General features: G+C 41.2%; 1 protein-coding gene across 1 annotated transcript in view; it reads right to left on the bottom strand.

Annotated features, from left to right (window-relative positions):
- LOC142455427 (myomesin-2) overlaps nt 1-25,806 on the bottom strand; it is a 93,881-nt gene that overhangs the window by 36,243 nt on the left and 31,832 nt on the right. Inside the window, exons 9-20 of the mRNA XM_075557187.1 lie at nt 24,232-24,359; nt 20,738-20,921; nt 17,588-17,762; nt 15,824-15,945; nt 13,220-13,407; nt 12,503-12,629; nt 10,832-11,010; nt 9,213-9,327; nt 7,801-7,957; nt 7,603-7,709; nt 5,064-5,108; nt 4,383-4,519 (exon numbers count right to left, since the gene is read on the bottom strand). Coding sequence (XP_075413302.1) covers nt 4,383-4,519; nt 5,064-5,108; nt 7,603-7,709; nt 7,801-7,957; nt 9,213-9,327; nt 10,832-11,010; nt 12,503-12,629; nt 13,220-13,407; nt 15,824-15,945; nt 17,588-17,762; nt 20,738-20,921; nt 24,232-24,359 — 1,664 coding nt within the window. The remainder of the gene's footprint in view (nt 1-4,382; nt 4,520-5,063; nt 5,109-7,602; nt 7,710-7,800; nt 7,958-9,212; nt 9,328-10,831; nt 11,011-12,502; nt 12,630-13,219; nt 13,408-15,823; nt 15,946-17,587; nt 17,763-20,737; nt 20,922-24,231; nt 24,360-25,806) is intronic.

The raw sequence follows: 25,806 nt of genomic DNA, 5'->3' as shown, positions 1-25,806 counted from the left end.
CGGAGTAGTTCCAGGAAGCCGGCTGGTGCCCTGAGCAGTGGGCGATGTGCCTCCCTGTGCTTGCCCATGCACCCCGGGCCCCCCCCCCCCCTTCAGAAGAATCAGCACACCGGGGCCTCCAACTAGCTCGCATGGTATCTGACAGCACGACTGCGCCTTCGCTCGCGTGGAAGCTTCAGCAATGTGTGGCAGGTAACAAATGGGAAACAAATGCTGCCGGGTTGTTCATGCGAAGGCGCTTGGAGAGTTAGCTCACTTTGCCTTCGACGTCAGTCAGCCGGCACCACTGAGTAATGCAACGGTGTCTTCTCCAGGGAGATTCTGATTCCTTACATGTTATTCGGTGTTCTTCCCCAGCGTTGTTATTTTCTAGTGTGCATGCTGCTCTGCCCTTAATACTCTGGGCCGACGGATTCGGTGTGTTCCACAGCGGAGACATGGAGCCACAGAGACGGAGGGGACTTGACCACTGACCTCGGGATCTTACAGCCAAAGAGAAGCAGAAGTGGGCGGTACTTCCTGCAGCTACAGAAGCTGGGAGCCCTTGGCGAGTCGGAGTTGCGCCTTTGCAGACCAACCCTCCCGGGAAATCAGGTAGTTGTCCTTCATCTCCGCTTCGGAGCCCGCCTCGCCCACCTCCACGCCAGCCCCTTCCATGATACCCCCCTGGAGGAGTAGGCCCGGGCCCTGGGGTTCCCCTTGACATTAGGAAGCTTTCCCCGGGCCACCCAGTTCATTCCGAACTTACCTTCCATTCAACAATCTGCTTTCTAATGTTTAAATGACCTAACAGATGCGGATATGTTTTATGGTTGCTAATGGATCATGTTTAATTCTACCCTTGGATAATATAATCTCTGAAATTAGACTGGGGCTTGAAGATATCACATCCAAATGAATGACTCACCTTACATACTATGGTAATGCAGGAAGAGGGTCACATATAGGACAGCATGATTCTGAGTTATCTTCAGTCATACTACTCAGGAAATCACAATAGGACTGATTCCATTGGCCTTGACCTCTTCAAGCAATAGGATTTAGCAATGGGATAGTAAGATTTGCTATCGAAATTTCCTGGAGGTATTCATTGGAGCTGTCAGACCGAGTCCAGTTGGAATTTAAACTACTTCCAATCTGAATACTGATCTTACAAATGAAAGTAGGGCTTGAAGCCGTTATAGAAAGATGAGCCACGAACAGGATAGAAAATAAAATGTGGTAAACAAAGCAGTATTACCATAAGGAAACGTCATCAAACTTCTGAATCTATGCTCCTTTTACAACCCTCACAAGATTCAATTAAAATATTTAAAATAGTTTCTATCGGTAGGTAACTAATCCAGCCGAGTTTACTCATTAAAAAGTCATATTTTTCTGATATACAATGCACATTTATTATCACAATACTCTTTCTTCTCTCTTTAAAGGCTTATTTATGCTTGATCATCTAAATGCCAGGATAGCAAGAGCGAGGTTAAAGTACCTACTGTCAGAATGTCAACTTTGTTCAGAGTTTATCTCAAAGCTAATTTCACTCTGCATCATTTTTAACGTCGCCTGCCTGGAATTCTTAAGCATGAAAATAATCTCTCTCCAGTTAGCCCATCCTCTTTACTTTCCTGGATCAAATGCATTTCCAGCTTGGTTATTCAAAACCACCAGCTGGTCCATAGGAGAGACAGGAAACTGTCTGTTCCCATAAAGATTTATAGGCTATCATTGGCAGGAGCCCCGGGTTGCTCTGAGTTGAAGTCCATTGGATGGCAGGGTGGTTTTCTTGGGAGGTTTGCACAGCATGGAATACCTCATGCTCTTCAGCTCCCAAATTCTACCTGCATACTTCCCAAACTTTGAATTCTCCCTTAACTACTTCAGCTCTCCAAATCTTGGATTTTCCAGAATTTTGAACATCTTTGCAATACTGTTTCAACATATCCTCAATATTCCTAACTTATTCTATTGTTGAATTTGTGTTTCTTCAACTCTAGGATAAGGTCCATTAGGACCAGGTGATTGTCTTACATTTATGTCCCTGCTGGTTTGTTGGCTGCTCTGTAACCAGTGAATGATTTATAGAATATGTAATGCCATCTGTTGGTGTAAGAAAATGAGTCCCTAAGAGCGTCAAAAGTTAACAACGGCCCTTCATAGTCTGCTTCATCAATTAGGAATTTCGGCTTTTAAGTGAAAAGGCACACACACACAAGCACAATCTTCCTAGATTTTAATTCCCAGTCTGGTACACATAAAAAAAATTACTTTTATGATTAGAAATTCCAATCTTATTTGAAATGTAAACAATAGTACTTGAAGATAGTTTCTTAATGGAAAACTCGAGCATAAAATTGGTATGACTAAAATTACAAAGGGAGATAGAAATTTATAGGAAAGTATGACCTCAGATTTTTTTTGAGAAGATCATTTTAAAAAATAATATCAATTACTGTAAGCACATGAGAGACACATTGGCTCCACCCACGGAGACTAAAATAGTTCTTAGAGGCAATGTAAACCGAAACTGGAATATTACAGCTGTAATGAATGCACATTCTCCGTGGTCTTTGAATTTCTACTTTTGAGTGTTTACTTTTGGATATACAGAGCAAAATGCAAATTGATAAGAAAAATAGACTACTCTTATTTGTATTATATGATGCTCACTTCAAACATCTATATGTACAGAACGCTAGGAGCTTACTCTACTTGCATATGCAAAATAAAAAGGTCTGACACTCACCAACCAGATCCTTAACAATGCAATAGCCTTTTCAATATTCTCAGCTACTGCACTGCGGTGTATGGGCAGGTTTTAGAAAATAATTAGGCTTCTTGCTATTGCCATTATGCAGCAAGATGGAGTTCAATGATTTTATGAGTGCCATAAATACAGGGTTTTATGTGACTTTCACAAAATAGCATCAATCTTCTGATGTAAAAGTCACCTGTGGATGACTAATTAAAGAAGTGAAGTAGTATAGGCACAGTCCAGCAGATTAGCCAAGTAGCAATGGCATCAGTTAAGGGGAAAAAACAAGCTTTAGAAAGCAGGTAGGAAATGTTCGTCAGAGATGTTTAAAATAAAGTGAGGCTATACTAAATCCCATCACATTTTGTGGTATCATCTCTTCCCAAAGAAAGTGCCTCAGTTGTCTTGATCCTGCAATGTGCTCCCAGTCAGTATTTGTACTTTCAGGCAGAAAAAAAGTACATGCTTTTTCGCTTATCAGCGAGCATTCCCATCTGTGCCATCCTTAACGAAGTGTCCTTATTTCCATGAAAAAGAATAACTAAATAAGAAAAGGCACATGATCTTTGCACGTAACACATTGTCTATTGTAGGCAAAGAAGGCTCAGAGGGGAAAAGATGGTAGAATTTGAGAGCATTAAAATACCACTCCACAATAAAGAAAAGTTCAATCAAGCAGACAGTCCTCAGGTACCCTATCATTAGAGAAGAAGCTACATATGAAAATAATCAATGTCTTCTCATATGTTACAAAGTCGAAATACTAATAATGGTTCAGATTTAGTTTACACAATTAAAACACAAGAAGGTCAAAAGTGTTTGCATTATAGCATAAAATATATATTTTAACAATTCTGCTTCTCTTTGTTACTTCTGTGGCTTCCACAAAAAGGCGTTTATGCGATAATCAACATATAATCCCCCTCCCTGTACCAGGGGGATGAACAATAGCAATGTGGGTGAAGGGAGAGAGTGGATGGTGGATGGTGTAAGACATGAAAATAAAATGTTATAATTCACCAAAGGGTCATGAGGTTGGGAGGTGGGGAGAGAGGGAAAAACGGGGAGCTGATACCAAGGGCTCAAACAGAAAGTAAATGTTAGAAAATGATGATGGCAATAAATGTACAAACATGCTTGATATAATTGATGTATGGACTATTATAAGAGCTATAAGAGTCCCCAATAAAATGATTTTTTATAAAGGCATTTATGACGGGCTGAAGGAGGGAGAGTGCACCTAACAGCAGAGTATATATACTGTAAACCATTATTAAAAATAAATAAACTGTTTCATAAAGTATATCTTCCCCAGGTAAACCTCAGTCTTTTTATAAAACCAAGCTGAGCATCACTAAAGCATAGCTTGGCCTTGTTTCTTTTCCTTTTTTTTTTTTTTAATTCAGAGAGGCTTGGATTTGAAAGACCCTGATCTCTTATCTAGCTCAGACCAAATCTCTGAACATTTCAGGAATCAAGCATCTTTCATTCATCTTGTCAACCTTCGACACCCCAATTTCTCCAGCTCCAAAAAGGATGAAAACAAACACAGCATATTGACTTTAAGTAACTGACCTACCAGAGTAAAACTTGGCTCTGTCCAAAGCCAGAGATCACTCACACATGAACTTACCTCACTGTCGGAGACTGCTCGGTCATTAATAATAAATCTGTAGCTGGCATCTGGTGATAGGTGCTCAGCCTGGAGCCAGAAACGAACCTGGCCCTTATCAAAAATCTCATAAGCTAATTCGGATTTCAGAGGAATTGCTACAGGAAGAAAAGAAATCACGAGTCAATAATGCATGAATCCTTGTGAGAAAGCATCGCTGTCGATGGTAGGAAAATATCAATCCTAGTTATTAAATTGTGAGATTGTGAAGCCCTGGAGTCTTGAAATGGATTATAAAAAATAAAAATAGAACTCTAGTTAGCTGTTGTTGCGCTTAAGCGTCATGCAGAGTGTGAGCTGCCGTCCGAGGGCAAGCCGGCTTTCTCTCGGTGCTCAGTGACTGTAGCTGTGTGGGTTCTGCTGTATTTCAGTTGTGTTCAGTGGCTGAAGATTAATTCGATAGACATCTCACTTGAATTAGGAACAACTATCCTAAACAAGAATTCAAAATACTTGCTAAGCAATGAAATCTTCTATGAGTTGTTGTATACAGTAATATTTAAATCAATAGGTTACCACCTGTAAGCCCTGAACATAAAATGAGGCCATCATTTTCCCACCTCCCTTCGAGAGCTCCATAGGTTAATGTGCACAGCTCGAGCTGGTTTGCCGTCGTACATTCAAGGTCATGGCTTTACTTACTGGGATTTTTTATTTCGTTGCTCAATGCCATCAAACGTTCAAGCTCTGAAATTTAAAAAAATAGAATTTAACGCAGGTAATTTTCACCCATCCCTTCAGACACTTGTAAACAACAGCAGAGATGACATAACACCAAATATTTCACATCGCCACACTCCAGTTAGAGGATGTAAAAAAAGTTTTAGCTATAAGAGCAAAGGATGCATAGGCTAACAACAAACTTTGAATAGTCTAATGAACTATCAGTTTTCTGCAACTAACATCTTCAACCCTTGGTTAACATACTTCCTACAAAACAGGTTAGGATAACTTCAGGTAAGAGTCCCATTGGATGTGGAAGTAGTGTGGAAACTGCAGTGTGGAAAAACTTTCCAGAGAGATTTAGAGGGATTCATTTTCACATCTTCAAATTCCCTTTGAAACCTTTGCTAAAATTAATCTACTTAATATTTTGCTTATGTTTCCCTGACTTTCAAAAATGTTTCCTTCATTCTTAAAGAAAAAAGTATGCATGTGTGTTTGTGTGTGTGTGTTCCATTCAAAATCTCACTATGGTACATCGCAGTAGGTGCAAAAAAAAAGAAGAAGAGGTGATGTTCCTGAGTCCCACAGGAGCAACTGTAGAAAACTTATAAACTAAGCTACTTCCTGGGTCTTTCCTTTTGTCCATCTCACTCCGTCTTCCCTTCTCCCTTTCTCTTTGGCTTTAACTTCTTCCATCTTTCTTAAAACTAGACTTCATGTGATTGCATGTGAACATGTTTATTTGAAGTGAGAAAGGAAGGCAGACGTTTCCCGACAGGAAGCAAACTCCATTTGGTTGATTGGTTTGACAGCAAAGACTTTCTCGATTAGATCTCATGGTGGACACTTACATAACTCGAATGAGTTCATTTTTGCAGCTCCAAGGTTTCACTTAAAATATATTTAAAACCTAGATATCGTATAAAATATGCTGGGAATTTCCGCCTTTGGAAACATTTAAAATTAAAATGAAATAGTCATGTCAGCTTAAAAGCACATAACTAAGAAGTTCATAACTTTTTTAAATTCTTCATAGCATTATTTTTACTAAAGAATGGTCTTTTGATTATAGAATCAGTATCCGGTGGGAGTTGGGGGGTAAAAAAAAGCTTAGAGAAGCCTTCTGGTGGACTCTAGTTCCATTTCCGTCCTTTGTCTGTGAACAGCAAACTGAGAAGTCCAGAAGGTTTACTGTGTGGGTTCCTCTCTCTCTTCTCTTCTCTTCTCTTCTCTTCTCTTCTCTTCTCTTCTCTTCTCTTCTCTTCTCTCTCTCTCTCTCTCTTCCAGTGGAGGGGGGAGGCGTGGGGGCAGAGGAGGAGGGAGGGAGGTGCTTCTTCTCTTGTTCTCCATTTGGTCCTGGAAATTTTGCATGGGTCTATGGACACCTCCCACATTGGCTACTCCCCGCATTTTCTCTCTGCCTCCCTCTAGATTCCATTCTGTGTCAAGGTTCCTCATCGCCACACCCACAGCACATTGCCAATCAGGATACTGATTAATAACTAAGAATTTGCTTAGAAAGCTTAACACATCCCACAGACTAGCATTTTAATAGTGGACACTCAACCCCTTATCACAGGGGTGGGGGTGGGGGTACCTTAAAGATCCAAAGAAGCTCAGGTCTGAGGATTGGGTCCAGAACCCATGCAGTTCATTCCACATTACTGACCATTTAGTTTAAAAACGTGTAAGGCTGACTCGGACCTATAGCTAAATAATGGACCGCCACAAATACATGCCATCCTGGACAGTAAAAAAAGATCAATTCCATGCGGTATTATCCTTTGCTATTTGAACTCAGATCTGTGAATTTATCTAACAGAAACGATTGCTTTTATCTAGTCATGCTAAAGAAAGTTTTAGGCTAAGTTCTACCTGCTGCTTTCTTTGTAAAGGGGATCGTGACTAAGTAAAATTTCAAATAGTTCACACTAAAATACTGTTCTATTTTTAGGATTACCAGTGTTAGAAAGCAGTGGAAGGAATTTCCCATCTATTTATTTCTCATTAAATATTATTGGTTGATTGTTACAGTACTTTCTTGCCATAGGATTGAAGTGTGTCAAAAAATCATCTTAAAAAAATACAAGTATAAGGCTATATAAGCAATATGTCCTGGACCAATGTTTCACTTGGTCAATTGAGTATAAACTCTAGAGTGTTTAATTTCTAAAGTAAATTTAAGCTTAGTTATTATAAATACGCCCTATTACAAGCTTGCCACAAAACACACCCTTCTCCCAAACAAGAATGTCTTTCCTATCTACAATAAAACCTCTGAAAGCCAGAATCGACATGAGGTGAAAACCTCTCAGAGAAAGAACATGCGAAAATTTGACAGCAACCACGTGGTAGGAAGTGGTAAGATTGCAGCCTGTCAATGGTAGGAAACATGTCCGACTCAGAAACAATGTGGTCCCGTCAAGTGCCCGCTCTTACAGGTTTCATGGTATTAGTATTCATCTTTCAGTGGTATAAAACCCAATAGCTCAAGCATAAGCCGTGTAGACATTACCTTCTTCATCCAAAACAAAACTGGAAGACACACCATCTGTATCACTTACAGACACAGAGTAAGTCCCTATGTCCATTTTTTCTGGGTTCTTAAAGTACAGTTTTGAACTAAAATGGAAGGAGAATAGGCAAAAGTTAATTGCTTGTGTTTCAATGACTTGTAAAAGTTTACAATTGCCAGCTTCTTTGTAAGACTTACTTCTCTCCCACAGTGTCAATATTAAACTTCTCAGCGTCTGCAATCTCCTCATAAGATTTACACCAAGTGAAGTGAGATGCATCTGTCATTTCTTGGCAGTCAAAGCTGAGGTAGATATTGCCTCCCTCATCCACGCCAGCTCTGATTTCCTTTGTGCCTACACAGCAAAAAATGTCATTGGAACATCTTAGGAACACGCTGTTCTTTGCATCCTTTTTTTCCCCTTTGTGAACGGGGAGGGAACAAACTGCAGCTTGCTTTACACTGTCCACCAGGAGTGACCGTCAGAGTGAGGAAGGAGCCAACTTCCTCGGGAACTAGTTACTATTAGAGTAGGTTGGTTGGGTTTTGGGTTGTTTGGGTTTTTTTGTTTTGTTTTTTCCTTGTTTTTGCTGTTGATTTAAGTCATGGGATTGTTCTCTATTTCTGCTTCTGTTTCATATGCTTCTGTAGAGAACATTTGGCCCATCCAGGCCATAAAGGTTTCTCCTCTCTTTTTTTTCTTTTTTTTTTTAAATTTTATTAGGGGCTCATACAACTCTTTTTTTTTTTTTAAACATTTTATTAGGGGCTCATACAACTCTTATCACAATCAGGTTTCTCCTCTTTCAGAGACCTGATTCCAGCCCCACTGTCTTCAGAGTGGGCCCCAGACTGACATCATGCCGCTTAATGGCTTCTTTTATGCTGCTTTTGGGGGAGGCTGAAAGGGCTGTTTGTTCACTTGGCAGGTCGTGACCAAGGTGGAGTCCTCGCCTAATAGCGCCCTGTCAGAGTCTAACTTACACAAGTTAGAAAATGAATGAAATGTATCTATGCCTCTGCCAGCAAATGGAACGGAGGCCATTAAAAAAAAAAAAGTTTTACCAAAGATTCTGTAGAAGAATATTGATCAAAGGGAGGGAAATTCAGAACAGAATTTCAAATTCTCATGTAATGCAGACTTTCTGGCGGCATACATCTATCTTTAAGCCTTAAACTAAAAACATCTGCTGAAATGCTCTTCAAACCGAACAAGAAATCTTCATAGCTGGTGATGAATGTCTGCCTTGAGCATCGTACTCTTTTACAAACTGTCTGTCTGTGGTCAACTTACAACAAACAGCTCAAGAGATTAGCCCGAAACCTTGGGGAGAGATGAGGTTCTGTTCCTGGATGAGGGAGGGGAACAGCTGCACTGCTTGAAGAACGGAATGCACCCCAGTGAAGGTCAGCATAGAAACCTTTAAATTACTCGGAGTCCTGATGGGTATATTCTCAACAAAAGTAAAATACCGTTTTAAAGTTTTTGTTGTTTTTTTTTAATACAGACCTGTGAAGGTCGTTTAAGAAGCATCAATGCATACCTTCCTTCTAAATTATTACTGTGCAAAACAGGTTGCTATTGTTAGCGCTGAGAAGTAAGATCTTACCTGGTTTTGCCTCTACCAGCACTGGCTCCGAGCTGTCTGATGGCTTCCCCACGCCACTTGCATTCACTGCCCGGACTCGGAAGACATAGGTTTTCCCCTGGTGCAGGTCACAGACCTTAAAGTAGCAGAGAAAAGCGCCAAAGAGCCATGGCATATGCCAAAATTAAAGATGATGCTCATCTTTCTCCCAACTTATTATGAACATACTGTCTTGATTTAAAGTAGTATATTTCAAGTTGGAAAGCTATGCATGCCAATAGGGGTAAGATTAGCAATCACTCCTGATCTCCCTTTTGTAAGAATTTGCAGAATTTAAGTTTATTCTCTGTCGTTATCCTTTCTCTGAATATTTAAAGCAGGATTAAAATCATCCTAAACAGTTTGCAATCTGGTGTTCATATTTAATATATCTTCTAACTATTATCTTAACTGTGATTTTTTTTAAAATAGTCCATCATTTTTTCACCTCTAAATTAAGTAAATCTCTTCTTATTCAATCATAGATCACTTATAGCATATCGTACAGCACAATACACCAAAACCAAGTGCATTACCACGGAGTCCATGCCAGCTCAGAAAACTGTACTTGTGAGTTTCTGCCTGTCATCTGGATGGGAGCAGGAAGCCCCAGCTTTATCCCATGCGCAGCTGGTGGCTTGTGACTGCTGTCCTTGCAGGTAGGAGCCCAAAGCAAAACCACTGACCCACCAGGGCTCCTTACAATACTACCTACTACATATAATTACATTTCTAATTAATTCTGTGATATAGAGTCTTGGAATCAGCCATATTGCACATTGCCAAATGACTCTTGTGAAGGCTGTGTATATTTACAAACCAGTTAATTCGCCTCCACATACCTGTCTCAAGTGTGACCTTTCTTTCAGCGTAAAGACGTACGCTACATTTCTACCTAAAGGACACCACAAAGTCCGAAAGTAAAAGAGGCAGGCATCTGCATTAAGACAAATGAGCCGCATTAGCATGTGGACCTGCTCTCACAACTGGGCCGGTGACTGGCAAATGGTGAGTCCTTAAAATAGAAACATTTGGAGAAAGGGAACCCACAAGAATTTAAACATGATAATATCATCAAAGATAATAAAACGGTGCAGATATATGTAAACATGTGCATATGTATACATCTATGTATGTATCAAATAAGTTTCTATTACATAATCATATAAATAATAAATATGAGACTCAAATATGAAAAGACATCATATACCATTACTGAGACTCGTAGAAAAAATAAGTAGCGCCCTTAGCAGTTGTTAGACTGCACTATGGGAAGAAAAGGCATGTCCGGACCACTCACCACAAGTCAATAGGGTCACGGTGGGTGAAGAACATGTCATTTGCTGAAGGCACGTGATTGCCCTCTGCTGGGAAGTTGTTGTAATTGTTACACAAGCCTGCGGTTAATGACACCCCTTAGGACTACCGCTGCCCATCTGTAAGCAGCACAGCACGGCCGCCACGGTCGTCGCCGCCATTCAGAGTATTTGTTCTAACGGGTTCACCTTGAGGCTCTGAGCTAAGCCTGCCATGGGAATCAAAATCTTTCCAGGCACGAGGGAATAAATAAAACGAATGAACAGATGAATGAGTACTAGCACCTTTAAATAACGATTTGCAGTTGTCCTCTCGTTTACTGTGATCCATTCTTCGGTATCCTCTTCTTTATAATCCACAAAATATCCAGAAACAGGGCTGCTACCCGAATACACTGGGGCTTTCCAAAGCATTACCAGTGATGTATTCCTGACCTCGCAGAATGTCAGATCGTAGGCCGGACCTGGAGGAAAGCACACCCGCACTCACACAGGGAGTCGATGGAGGCCCCGCCGCCGACGCCTGCCACTTCCTTACGTGCCCCACACCACGGGCATCGCCCAGTATTCCTCGTTCAACCTCACATCCCGGGTTTAAGCAAGACGTTGGGGAGGAAAGCCTCCCCGAGTATTTCTGTAAGCCTTCTCCTATGAGGCAACCAGGTGAGGATGGGAGTCGGTCGAATAAGTCATGAGTTCCCATGGCTCGCTAGGGACCAGCGGCGACACGTCACCCGAGAAACTGACGGAAAGGGAGTGGACCTCACGTCAGTCACAGGACGAATCCTTCAGAGAACCTGAAACACCTGGCCAGGCTAAGCACATCTGTCCGCTAGCACATTAACCGCGGTCGCGTCGTCTACAGATCGCCATGGCGAGTCTAACTAACGGTGGGTCGTGCTGAGTCCCCAAATGCAGTGAGCACTGACGGCCCTTCTTGACCAATCGCCCTCCCTCCGTCCAATGTCCCTGGGCCAGTTCCTAGGAAGAAGCCTTCAAAGAGCCTCTCTAAACTCCAACAGATTGTGCCTTCGTTGCCTTCTCTACGAAACAAAAGTTAATTCCATTCAAACAAATATCAAAGAGCAAAGACAAGAAAGGCCGTCTAGCACAAAACCGAAAAGCAGTCTGAATTTTAAGCGTCTTCAGGTTCGTCTTTAGTTTTGCTTTGGTTTGGTTTGTTTCCCATGAGCATCTATATCATTCATCTCATAGGGCTTCTGACGGGCTGAATAAAAACGGGCAGTAGAACGGGAGGGTCTGTGAGCACAGGTTTTACAGGGGGCCCTAGATAGATGCAGATTTGCAACAAGCGCGCGTGGTCCAATGGAGCCCACAAGACGCCGCATTGTCTGGGAAGAGAACAGCTCCGGCTGACATCCAAATGCGGACCCTAAGTCCAGCTGTCTCCACTTGGGAACTCAGTCGTGATCGGGTAGGGCAAGGTAGAACGGCCCGTGTAGTCCGCAAGGCTCGATAGCGTTACTGCAGCCCACTGCGCCTCTCTCCCGTGGAGCGCCTGGGGCTTCGAACTGCCAGCCTTCCGGTTAACCTGCTTTAATCACTGCTCCAGCCTCCTAATTTGGGGCCCATATTCCTTTCGTATGGAACCTCTAGCTCCCTTCTGGATCTCTTTGGAAATACTTCTTTCTTCCTCCAGGTGTCAGTATTTATTACTCTCAGTACTTAGTAGTTATCCTTTCCTCCTGTTTGCTCAAGCCTGCAGACCGCCCAGACTATTGTCTGAGTGTAGGAAACTTGTGTCATTCTTACTGTGAATCACCAATGTTTGACACGATGGCAGTTATGCCAAAATATTTGTAAAGCACGTCGCAGCTGTAAGAGGTCTCCCATGCCTGAACTGCTGAGATCGGGTTAGTGTCTACAATGGTGAGTCCCCGTGCGTCAGAAAGGAAGGAGCCCGCTGGTGGCTCGGCCAATAAGCAAGCCTCTTACCAGGCTCTGGCATGGTCCACGCTTCACACTTGAAGTGTTCGCTGGGATCTGACGGCTGTCCTATCCCCGCCAGGTTGGTTGCAGCAATTTTGAATTCATATAATGAGCCTTCTGTCAAGCCCTCCACCTATTTCGATTCATGTTAAATTAAGACACGAATTAAAAGATGCAGAACAATTCATTAAGGAAGTAAGTGTTCATGATTGACTTATAAAATAAGATCTCATTAGTATATTAGAACAAATAACTTAAAGATGGCTGTTTATGTTTGTTATATTGCAGCCACTGTGCCAAACCCTAGATATGAATTTTAATGCACTCATCCAGTACAGTGTATTGGTTTCAGTCTAGCTGGCCCTGACCCATCCAATATAAGCAAAGATGAAAATATATGCAAGATGTGGTCTGCTTTTAATGAACCCACAATTTACTAGATATACACTTCACAATGGGCCTAGGAGACCCGGTGCTGAGATTGGCAATGTCCTTAGCTCCTGGTTAAGCCAGTTCAAGTTACTTGCTCTCGGCTTCTTCATCTCTTCTCAAAAAAAAATGTTTTAAAATTGTTTACAAAATCTTTTCAGTTCTCAAATGCTATGATCTCGTTATTCTAAGCTATTTTTTGTTTCTGTATAAAATTATGTAATTGTGTCAAGTTCAAACATTCTCTCTAAAATATATAAGCGCATAACAAAAGATAAACCTTTAAAAACCAACCGTAAAGATCCTCTCTTTAATCGGTGAAGAGTTGACCTCATGCCAATTTTTATGATGTGCTTCACGCTTGTCTATGTAATACCCAAGGACTGCCGCACCTCCACTGAATTTGGGCAACTTCCACCCCAGAGTCATAGACTGGCCATCACAGTTGAGCAGCGTAATTCCATAAGGATGAGATGGAACAGCTAATAAAAATAAAAGTAAATGCAGAAAGTTACCCAGAATCCCAGTTAAGAATAGTCCCAATATTCTTTATCCCACCAGAGTTAATTCTAGCCTTTCAAACATCAACTGAAAAATAGCCTGTATGTCTGTTACGTCTTCTATCGCTTCTGTGGCCTGATTTTGTTACCATCTTTGATGTTAATTTATCCTTTTTTAAAAATCATTTTATTGGGGTCTCATACAACTCATCACAATCCCTACATGCATCAGTGTGTCAAGCGCATTTATACATTCATTTCCCTCATCAGTCTCAAAACATTTGCTCTCCACTTAAGCCCCTGGCATCAGCTCCTCATTTATTCCCCCTCCTTCCCTGCTCCCCTCTCCCTCATGAACCCTTGATAATTTATAAATTATTATTATTTTGTCATATCTTACACTGTCCAAGGTCTCCCTTCACCCACTTTTCTGTTGTCCATCCCCCAGGGAGGAGGTTATATGTAGATCCCTGTAATCGGTTCCCCCTTTTGACCCCACCCTCCCTCCATCCTCCCGGTATCGCCACTCTCACCACTGGTCCTGAAGGGATCATCTGTCCTGAATTCCCTGTGTTTCCAGTTCCTATCTGTACCAGTGAACATCCTCTGGTCTAGCCAGATTTGTAAGGTAGAATTGGGATCATGATAGTGGGGGCAGGGGGGGCAGGGTAGGAAGCATTTAGGAACTAGAGGAAAGTTGTATGTTTCATCGTTGCTACAGATTTTCATTTATCTTTTATCAAGAAGATTGTTTTTAAGTTTTCCGGTTTCTAAATACTCCCAATATTCCAATCTTCTGAAGGCAACTCATTACATGAGAAGGTGTAAAAAAAAAAAAAAAACTGTGGAGAAATCCCACTATCTCTAAATCCTATTTTTCCACAAAGTTTTCAAAGTCCCAGGTTAAATCTGACACAGCCATTTCTAACAACAAAATATCTCCCATTTTGAGAAAATCTTTGAGAAAGAAGTTTTTCTTTCCTACAGCATGAAAGCAACACCTTTCCTACAGCATGAAAGCATCACAGACCTGATGGTCTGTGATGATGAATATTATTTAGACTATTAAGTTTTAATTTCCTGCATATTTACACAAAAACCCACTGCCATCAAGTCCATTCTGGCTCGTGGAAATCCTATAGACAAAATAGAACTGACCCTTAGAATTGGCAAAACTATCAATTTGTAAAGTAGCATACACAGCCTCGTCTTCCTCCTGCAGAGCAGCTCCTGGGTTAGAACCAAAGACTTGGTCATTTCACAGCCCAACACTATTTATAAAAACTTCAGATTCATTTTAAATGAGTATGAGTTCTTTTTTGTTTGTTTGTTCTATTTTAAGCACCATGTTTGAAAATAAGCAATCTTTCCCTAAAAGGTTGGGAAGCATGTATTGTTACTTTTCCCCTGAGTCTGTAAAGCTAAATATGGTCCTCCTCTGGACCTGCGATAAGCCTGCGCTATAAATAAGCTATTTGGGGGAAGTGAAAACTGAAATTGGCATTTATTTAGTAGGGATGACTTTAAAAGGTAAATGGGACTACTTGAAAATCTCTCCTGCCAAGAATTTGAGGAGAGATCCGAATAGCAACTTTAAAGCAAAAGAGTAATTGCTGGCCATTGTGGTAACACTGCTGTTAGAAGACTGATTTTAACTTCTGAAGATGTTTGTAAGTTTAAAGACCAAAATAATAGTAATTATTATTATTAAGGCTTACAGATTTCTCTTGAAAGTGAACTGCTACTACTGTGCTTCTTAGTTCCTAAAATGTAATATTACTATTGCCAACTGGAATATGTTTAAACATGGTAGTACTTTTACCTAAAGACCAAGAGCAACATTTACAAATATAGAGCTTTATTGGATCAATGTTTCTGTGGATCGCCACTGAGATTCAGGATCTGAATTGTTCAGTTTGATCACACAAGTGATAATTTCAAGAGATTACTATAAATCTAAAAGTTTCACATGCATTGGAAATTCTCAGAAATAATTTAATTTTTTAAAAAGACATAATTTATTGAAGTTTCTTGAACTGAGCATAGCTCAAAAGGCTATTGATGCTGTTCTACTTTAGCATACATTTTGAAAAGAGAACTTCGTACACTATAACGTGTTTTAATGTAGGTATAAGTGTTGGAAAACAAATGTGACCTCTAATAATATTTTGTTTTTTTAATTTGCAATTTATTAGCATATTATCATTTCTCCCTCTCACACAGCCATTTCCAATTGATGAGAGGTTTCAACAAAATTGCGTGTTCTCTGTTGAACAATTTACATGCACTTTTTTCCTCTGGTAATATTCCAAATGGCACCATAAATGTTTATTCATGCAGAAATTAAAATATAGTTGGGAACTCAAAATTGGAGTTGAATAGCCTATGAATTACTTACTGAGGGCAGCCTGGACTTTTATGATATCAGACTCTTGTGAATTTTCACTTGTCCCAACAGCATTAACGGCTTTCACTCGGAAGATGTACTGCTCACCCGTCGTTAAGCCATGCACAACAAACCTGAGCAAAACATGAACCGGGCCATGATTCCAATCGGCAGCTTTTCATTCCTCCCCCCGCACAAGTCGAAATCCTTTAGCAGACTTAGTGTATATACATATTTAACTGGAACTAAAATGAAGTTTGCTCTTTGAGTTATACGTGCACATAATACATATGTTTTATTCTCTATTTTACTCAGTTAATTCAAAGCAATATTCCATGACCAATATATAAGACAGCAACACAGTTATAAATGGAGATGACGCAAATTCAATTTCTAGATACACATTATTAGTTGCTGCATCTGGGCCTAAGAGATAGAAGCAAACCTATCGCCAGTCGCAAGTGGCCTTGGTAAAGTCACTTCCTCTGTGACTTCCCCTTCATTTACGAGTTGTATGAGTTTTAACCAAATCACGGATACATGATTAAATAGAATTTAATTGGTTACTTAAGAGAACTATGTGTTTTGTTTGTCTGTTTTTAATGTAACCGTGATAGTCTGAGACTTTGAAGTCAGATAGATTGGGCTTTGACACAAATTTTATGTCCTTAATCAAGTTCGGTAACCTCTGTAAATTTCTATTTTGCCATCTACAAATGGAGAGTATAGTCCCTATCTCACAGCATATATATATATATATATATATATATATACACACACACACACATTTATTCATTATGAAAACCTAAATGCTCAGCAGTTTCTTGCATATGGTACATATTCAGAAAATGCAAGCAATTATCGTATTCATTCAACAAATATTTACTAATCATTTATAAGCCTTCGGCAATGTGATAATGCTTAATTTCTTGTATTCTGTTATGTCTTTATTTGCTGGCCAGTAACTGGAGAATAACTTCTAACTGTTACCAAATACATCTTCTTTTCTAGCCATAGTTTTGTGGGTTTTTTTTTTTCAAATTCATTTTTAAAAGATTTAAAGAAGAAAAATGACTAGGCAATAATTGACAGCCTATCCACAAATGGTGATTCTGACAGCTGCCTATATTTTCCTAAGAAGCATAGCATGGAGAAAGCTTAATACACACAGACACTCCCTGCACACTCAGCATGAAACCAGAGGAAATCAATTCCAAAAGTAGAACTGCTCACTTTCCTCCGAAAACAAGCCAACATCCTTCTGCACCGGCCCCTCCGAGGGGGAAACGGAGTCACAGCAGTTCTGCCTCCACTGGAGGGCCAGAGAATGGGGCTGCCAGTTATATGAAGACAGCAGTTTTTAAAGTTTGGAAAAAATCAATGAGGAAAAATAAAATGACTACTTTCACATTGTACTTGCTCTTTAATTCTCTGATTCAGAGATAAGTCTTAAATGCTAATTATGTCAGGAAAGCCAAGGTACAAGGAGACAAATCATTTCAGTCAAGGGTTTAATAACTAACTCGTCAAAACATGTCAAATTTAAGCTTTCAAAACTTGTAAATTATGTATTCTCATGTGTGAATAAGAAAGCAGGCTCATGTTTATAGACTGAAATGGTATCGAAAGTTTCTACCACGGTCAATTCTGCTGTGAGTTCTGCTAGGTGGTTAATGCCTGGTTTTGTGTTTTAAGAATTAACGTTGTTTATTCCAATGCTGTGATTTCTCACACTCGGGGCGACGAGAGTCTCTCACACTGCAGCCTGTAGTGTACCTGTTATAATCTATGGGCTTGTGATTACACGGCTCCCAGTTACTGGTTCCTGCCACGCAGCAGTCGACGTAGTAGCCCAGTAGTCCCTCTTCCTGTCTGGGCCGGTCCCACTGCACCACGACGGACGACTTGGTGTTTCTTGAGGCAAGCACACGACCGGGCGCAGAGGGAACGACTTTGCAGAGAAGATAAAATGATATGTGATACATGGTAGAAAAAGAGTGAATGATTTTTTATAATCATGGGATGCTAACTCACTAGCTAAATAAATGTATTTTTTAATGTAACTGTTGGACTAGAATTTTGGAAGCCATAGCAGAGGTGTTCAATCTGGTTATGCCACAAGAAATGGTCGATCACATATTCAGCTTTGAATGAAACCTGGACAAGGGGGAAGGGAGAAGGAAACACGCATGGGCTTCCAAGCAGACCGGGGCAATAAGGGTTGGTAGATGCTCATTTCCTCTCTTTCCGGTTCTCTACAGACTTCTGACTCGAGGAGCAGAAAAAGCATTACATTCATAAAATCTCCTGGACCTCCACCAGGTTGAACACACTGTTCTGGTCCACAAACATGTTTGCAATGTAAAGTACCAATTTTACAAAGAAATAGAACATCTTTCTATAAGACTCCTGAGAATCAGTGCCAACAAAAACGACTGCCACAGAGGTGGCCTAACACATAGCGACCCTACGCGGGATTCCCAAGGCTGCGAGTCTTTATGGGAGCCAGTTCCTTTCGCAGGAGTCAGTAAAGGGGTGCACAGTCCAATCAAGATGTGACTATCAAAGTGTCTCAGCCAGGGCCGAAGGCCACTACTGCACTTCAAATGAGCTGCAGTGAACTTGGTCTTGGCTCACTTCAGTTCTCGCTACAGTAGACGCCTTGGGCCCATTCCCTCACCCAAGCCCAGGGTTCCATACAGCACGTCTTCTATATTTGCCATAAGTGCCATATTGTCATGACATATCCTTATGACGCCCTCTTGACAGAGAGACAAGTTCTTTGAAACTTCTAATTCTGTCATTTTGTAGAACTTCTCTCTGGATGCGAGATCTAGCTGCAAAGGACTATCGGTGGAGAGAGGTAAGAGTCCCAGCAAAATGATACTGCACCATACTAGGCCTGAAAGTGGCCTTATGAATAGATTCCTCACACGGGGGGATGAAGGGAAGTTTAAAACCAGGGTGAGTCGGGTTCCAGTTCATAGAGGCACAAGATTACGCCAAACAAAACGTGTTTGAACACGTCTCTGAGATAAACAGCGGCTACAGACACGTTCTATTGGTAATATACTTGACTGCTTTTCCTTACAAATCAAGCAACAAAAATAAAGTCACCGCAATCAATTTAATGCCGATTCCTAGTGACCCCATCTGGGGTTTCCCAGGTTGTAAATCTTTATGACAGTAGACAGCCCCAAGTTTTTCCCAGAGAGAGGCTGGTGGGTTTGAACCAGCAACCAGCCGTGCGGTTAGCAGTCCAATGTTTATAGTACCCTTAGGGTGCCTTCAAAAATCAGGTCCAAAGTGGTGGCTTCTGAGGGGATCTGCTTGGACAGTGACATGCGAAGAAGAGAGGCTCACTCAGAGATTTGGGTGACTGCTTAGGGGACAACAAAGGGGAGTCTTGAATGGATGTCCTCCAGGGGCAGAATGAGCACAGGGACTGCCGAGCATGGAGTTGAAAGAAAGGTGAAAGTTGCACGGATGAGAAAAGAAACCCAAGAAAGTTACAGCAAGGATTGTTTTCCTCATCACAGCAATGCATCTGCCCATTCTTCCAGGACGGCCAGGACTGTCCTGTGATGACTCCACTGGCAAACCTTATCCCAGCCACCCTCCAGCCTTCATCTGACCCCTCCAGCCTTATTTTTGGTCCCGACAACTCAAAGAACACTAAAATGGAACATGATTCAGATCCTTCGAAGATGCACAGACTGCTGCTGTGGCTTGGTATAAGTGGAAGAACACCGAATTCTTCAGGAAAAGGGTTTTAGTGATGGAAACACTGCTTTCAGAAGTGTGTGTACTTCAATGAAGGATAAAATTATAGGAACCGTTACTGAACAAAAGCATCAGTATATAAAGCTATTGTTTCTTTAAGTATCTTCCATTGAAGTATATACACTTCTGAAGACAGCATTCCATCTCTCTGTAAGTTTTCACTTACCGTCACGTTATCTTGTATATCTTGATATTTTGCCCATTAAAAAGATAGCATTTCCAGTTATTCGAAATTAGAGTTCCTGATAACTAGGATGTCTCTATCAAAATGGCTCAAAAGTATTTCAAGAAATTCTCTTGGTATTGCTGTAATGCTGAAGTGAATCTCCATGCAAAATTTATATCACTTGTGTTTTAATCTTCAGAGAGAGGATGGGCAGAAAACTAGTGCATTTAGAGTTGGAAAGTTTTAAAGAGACCATTGCCTTAAAACATTTCAAGCCATTTATTTTCATAAGGCTCTCTAGGTGGTGCGGTAAAGTATTCAGAAGCCAAGTACAAGGTCAGCAGTTCAGACCCAGCCAGTCCATAAGAGAAAAATGTGGCCATCATCGTTCTTAAAGATTACAGACTTGGAAAAACCTATGGAGCAGGTCTAGTCTATTAGATAGGGTTGCTGTGAGTCAGACGTGATTTGATACGATAAAATATTGCTTTCAAAAAAGACGCTAGGACAGAGAAACATTGAGAACCAATTGAAGCACAGCATGGAATGCGGGTAGAAAATGAAATTTTAAAGCAACTTGAATTTTTTCTCATAAAACATTAATGTATTTATTAGTATCATTTAGTGTTTCTTCAGTGTCATCTTAAAGTTTATTTGTTCGTTGTCAGCTGCTGTCAATTTGTCCCTCACACCATCAGCTCAGGGCACTCCCCTTCATGATCCCAGGCACAGGATATGAACTACTTACTGCCCACTGCCTGGTTCTGCCCCATCTTTGTGTTCGAGCACATCTTCATTTGGAACCCCTGAGACCTGTCAATCACAATAAAAAGTGGAAGCCTCCACCAGCCCATTATGATGACCGCACACGAGGCACGTTGGCTGGGAATCCAACTCAAGGCGCCAGCAAGGGACACGAGATGGTGCCACGGAAACCCCGGGGCTCAAAGGTTTAGCCACTTGGGGAAGGAGCTTACCGACGGTGTCTTGTGCTTGAATGGGGGCAGTTATTTCTGATGGGTCGCTCAGGCCGTGCTTATTTGCTGACAAGACTCGAAACACATAAGACTTCCCTTCAGCAAGATCGAACACTGCGTACCGAGGGGATCTCACCGCCGTCTGGGCATTGACCCGCTGCCAGCTCCCACTGCCCACCATGGACTAGAAAGAAAACAAGAGTTTACAACTAATCAGATGAGGGAAATGATGCCATGTTGTTTGCCTGGTTTGTTCAATTACATTTAGGAAGCAAGTGATATACATATGATAAAATCCCCAGCGCGTTAACAACTCTAACGAGAAAATCGAGCTATAAATATATGGATGATATGTGACCGGTGGTGATGTTATACAATGAAATTACTTAGGATGTTAACTTCATCCTACATGACTGCTCTGTGTTTTCCAAATTTTTTATGCTACTTGATTGATTTTTATCAGTTTTAAAACCTTGCATATTTACCCTTAGAGATAAAAGATTTAAAAAATCATTTTCAAAGTATTCTGAGAAAGTTAAATTCAGATGTACATTGACCTGTCAACCGGCTGCTAAAAAAAATGTTAAATACATTCCAAACCACAACACAGGCTGCAAGAAACTAGATTCTCATTTAAAGACATTTCTCTCCTTTGAGCAATGGCGAAAAGCACTCCCCGGAAATGGAATTCGGGTGCTCATTGGACAAGCTCCTCCCCCTGCTGGTGTCCTGAGGCATTCAAGGCCATTGCCCGTGTGCTTTTCTACCATGTGGGCGACATTATGAAGACGAAGAGAGAGAGGAAGAGAAGGGAAATAAGTTGAACGTCTCCTCTGCCGGGAGATGGGCTTTAACAGAGGGGAAAATCCGGTTGCCATCAAGACTGTGACTCATGGCATCTACAAGCGTCCCCGTGTAGCACTGCGAGGCTTCCCTTGGTAAACAGTCGCAGCTCACCAGGCCTTTTGTCCAAGGGCCTGCTGGGAAAGTTTCAACCACCACCCTTCCAGTAAGTGGCCTGGCACTTAAGTGGTGTCTGGGCCACCCAGGAACCTGGAGAGAAAGACCCTCATGTGAGAGGAAGGGGAGATGAGGGGGAAAGTGGGAAGGAAAGCAAGATTTGGTCAAAAAAGAGGTTTAGAGCCAAAGTCAAGCCATCAGGTGTATGTATACCTTTTGAATGAAACTCAAAGGTATGGAGCGCTCAATATCTCCAGTGTAGGAAACGGTCCATACATACTTTTGGATCATATGAATATGAATATGAACAAGGCTTCGCAACCTTCATTACAAATAAACCTCCTACGTGGATATCAACCATCAGACTCCAGATTCCGTAAGCCTCAGCTTTAAAGAAATAGTCAATGTGCCACAGATAAGTCTATGAGGAAGCACCAAAAAAAAGGAATTTTTTTTCTCAAATAAATTTAAATTTATTTTTACAAAACACTATTACCACCTTCAAAGTATTCTCCATTACACTATGAGTTGACATTTTTGTCCATTTGGAAGTTGACAGGTATCTAGAATGAGGCTTGTCATCAATCGACATTTTACCTTTTTGGAAATGAGAAAACCACTCATACACTTTGGTTTTTCCCAAGCAGGAAACAAAATTTCACAGCCGCACACTGTTCTCTTAAATCAGCCATCACAAAGAAACAAGGTTCAAGAGAACCTGCTTTTGTGCAAAAAGCACTGTGACTAGAGAGGATCTTCCGAGGGGATGCCACTCATTTTTAGGCAGCAGATGTGCTCCATTGTATTTTCAGCGACTGGCCGTTCAGTAATGGATCACCAGGACTTTCTTCAAAAGCACCTTTGAGTGGTCTGACGTCTCCAACGTTCTAGTTCGCAGCTGGGCACCCTCACAGTCTGCATCACTCCGGAACTTTCTGGAGCACAGTTCTACTCTGACACACATGGGTTCACCAGGAGCTAGAATCCTCTTAGTGACAAACGTTCATGGATGTACCTAAGCTCCAGCCCCAAGCTGGGACTTGGTGCTACTCCGTGTTTGCCTAGGTCTTAGAGAATCATTCACCTCTAACTCTACTGGGAAGTTACCCCTTCTTACTCAAATTGAGATCCTCACTGACCCACCACACAGAAGCTGTTCAGGCACTATGTAAAGCAAGTGCCTACTGAATGAATCCTTGTTACCATGCTATCTTGGTGTAGAAAACCCCAAACCAAACCAAACCCATTGAAGCACAGTGGCAGAACAGAAATGTCCCTTAGGCTTTCCAAGGCTGCACATCTTTACTTAAGCAGGAGGCTCCATCTCTCACCCGTGGAGCAACTGTGAGTTCAAACTGCCATCCTTTTGCTCTGCAGCTGAGTGCTCTAATCTCTGTGTCACCAGGGATTCTGAGGAAGGGAGCGCTTTTAAAAATTCTTTCAATAAAACTTGTTATTTCTGCCATCAGTGGTAAATAAGTAAGAAAATACGAATACCTCCAAAGAAAAGACTTCGATGTTTCATCTTCTGACACACCAACTATAGACTATGTAGATTCTCATAACAAAATAACTGTATTTCACCACCCCATATTAATAAGTTAACCATTTTCCTTGAAATACTTCCAATTACAGACCCACAGATAATTTAAGCATTGCTTTTAAGTAGTGAAGGCCAGAGGGCCACTGCACATTTTGGAATCTGAACTATTTTGTTAATTTACATTTTTCACTTCTAATGTGCTTCATTTAATTGCACTATATTATAGATTATACTGTGTTCTCTATATAACACCCATACATTACACACAGAAACTATACAGCATTGCATATTGTACTATAACTGAGTCTCACAAAACCACAGTTTTAGTGTGGGTAGCATTCTCAAGGTTTTCCTGACTCTGAATCTAATAGTGGGACATGAAACAGAATGTGTCCTATGCAGTATTCAAATTGGACCTACTAGATTAAGCAGGAGAGAATGCATACCATAGTAATGATGTAGTCTGAATTTCTCTTTAGTTAAATACATGTGTGTACAGTACAATGTGTGGCAATGTACAGTATATTTCTTTATATATATTATCTAGCCAAAAGAGTCTTCAAAGCAATGATCTAATCGTTCTAAATCTAATACATCCCCACCTGAAGTATGAATTTCTTCTACAAGGTTGCCACCAAGTGGCCAGCCAGTTTAGGAACAAGCACTACAAACCGTGGCAAACGATCTTCCTCCTTCAAGGCCTCATGCATACCTCAGACTCTAAGAGCTTAGTGTTGACATCCATCAGGTTCAATCGCTTCAGCTTGCAGTGGCATACGAATGGTATCAAGGGACATCATTGTCCTATTGCCAATCCCCAATCTATAATCCCCTTCACCACATCAGATGACCCCCCATGGTCAGTCCCAATTACAGAATAATGATACAATGTCTTCTGTGATTGATGTGATAGTTTCTTCTCTTTAAAACAACAAGATAAGGTGAGACAGTGCCCGGTCTTGCTTTTTCTGGAAATGTGATTACACCGTACCTTCTCGATGAAATACATTAAGGGCTCCTTGCCACGGGGAGCAGGTGGTTCCCAGCTGAGGACAACATATGTTTTACTGATTTCTGAAGCATGTACATTGGTGGGAGGTCCTGGAATCTGAACTTCACCTGGAGGAGCAACACACACAGTAAATACTAAACAGTACACGAGCCCCGGGTCGGCACATCCATCCCCTGAATGCAGCTTGGTGAGCACTGTCCCTTCAGGACCCTGGCTAGATCTTTAAGGAGCTGCCATTTCTGGGTTGTACTTTCCCTTGCTTCTCTTTTGGGAAAGTAAACAGTGTCAAAGTATAGTGTGCTAGTAAAGATCGTCCAATTATTTCTGTTTCAAACTTAGACCAGTTGGTAAGAAAAGAGTATAATCTGAAAGTCTTCCAGATTTTCAGCTGCAAGCACGGATAAGGACTGACCCAGAAGAAATGGGGCATTTAACTAGAAATGGTGCTTTGACTGTACTGGGAATTTGTGCAGAGAAAGTATTAACAATCTGTGTTCTGCAATATGGAAGCATTGCAAATGTAATTGTACTGTCTCTAAGGACCCCCTCTGGTTATTTCTTCATACTGTATGCCCTCAAAGCATTTAAGTTATATATCAACCTCTAAAGTGCATTGTTTGTCCCTCCCTCGGTAGATCTGTACCACATTCACAAGCACCATAATCCATGCCTATTTCTTTGAAATTCTGGAACGATCTGGATAAGCCTTTTGCAAATAGCTAAGATATTGGCATTCAGGTGTCCCTGTACACCTCTTTTTCTGACACGTGTTTATTTTTTAATACATGAAGTGTCAATAGGGAGTTGTGTTTGTATGTGTGAGGTACTTTGTAAGGAGTGAAGCTTATCCTGATGTACAATTCTTGTCATTGTAATATAAAAAATATTATGAACTTTGGATTAGATTAGCACTTGAGTCAAAAGTTTTCAACTTCCCCAGGTCATCTTTGAATCCTTCTAAATACCCAGTGCCTCCCTCTGGACTCTGCCGCAAACAAGGAATGGAATGGCCTCATGAAAACAGCACTAAACAAGATTGTGTTTCATTTCATAAGAGTCCTATTACAGAGTACATCAAATTTTAAAGACACCACCAGCCGCGAACCTCTGCCAGGCTTTATCTGGGATCATTTCTGGCGAGTGGGTTGAATTGCAAACAAGGAGTCAGAGTGTCTCCAGGAGAGTGCCGAGATCTAAGGGGCACGGGGTGGGGGGTAGGGGGGGCTCGCAGGACACTTCATTAGCTTCCTCTCAATCCATGTTCTTCTGACCATGTCCAGAGAAATCGAGAGAGAGAGAGACGCTGCAGAGAGAAGGTAGTGGGAATCTTATCTTAGAATAATATAGGCTAAACTTCCCTAACTGAATCATGGTTTATTGCCAACATATCAGACGGCATAGGAAGCAAACCAAGAGAACAGAAGGGAACCAGGCAAATAATAAAAGTAGTGTGTGAAAGTGTGAATGCTTAAAGGCAGAATTGTCTTTCACACACTTTCGGATCTGAAATATCTTGCTAATTTTAGACCTGGCCCGGAGCTTTTAGGAACAGGG

This window comes from Tenrec ecaudatus, chromosome 8, assembly GCF_050624435.1.
Source record: "Tenrec ecaudatus isolate mTenEca1 chromosome 8, mTenEca1.hap1, whole genome shotgun sequence".
Lineage (NCBI taxonomy): Eukaryota > Metazoa > Chordata > Mammalia > Afrosoricida > Tenrecidae > Tenrec > Tenrec ecaudatus.
The sequence above is the reverse complement of the archived record's forward strand: the minus strand, read 5'-3'. Positions and strand labels throughout refer to the sequence as shown.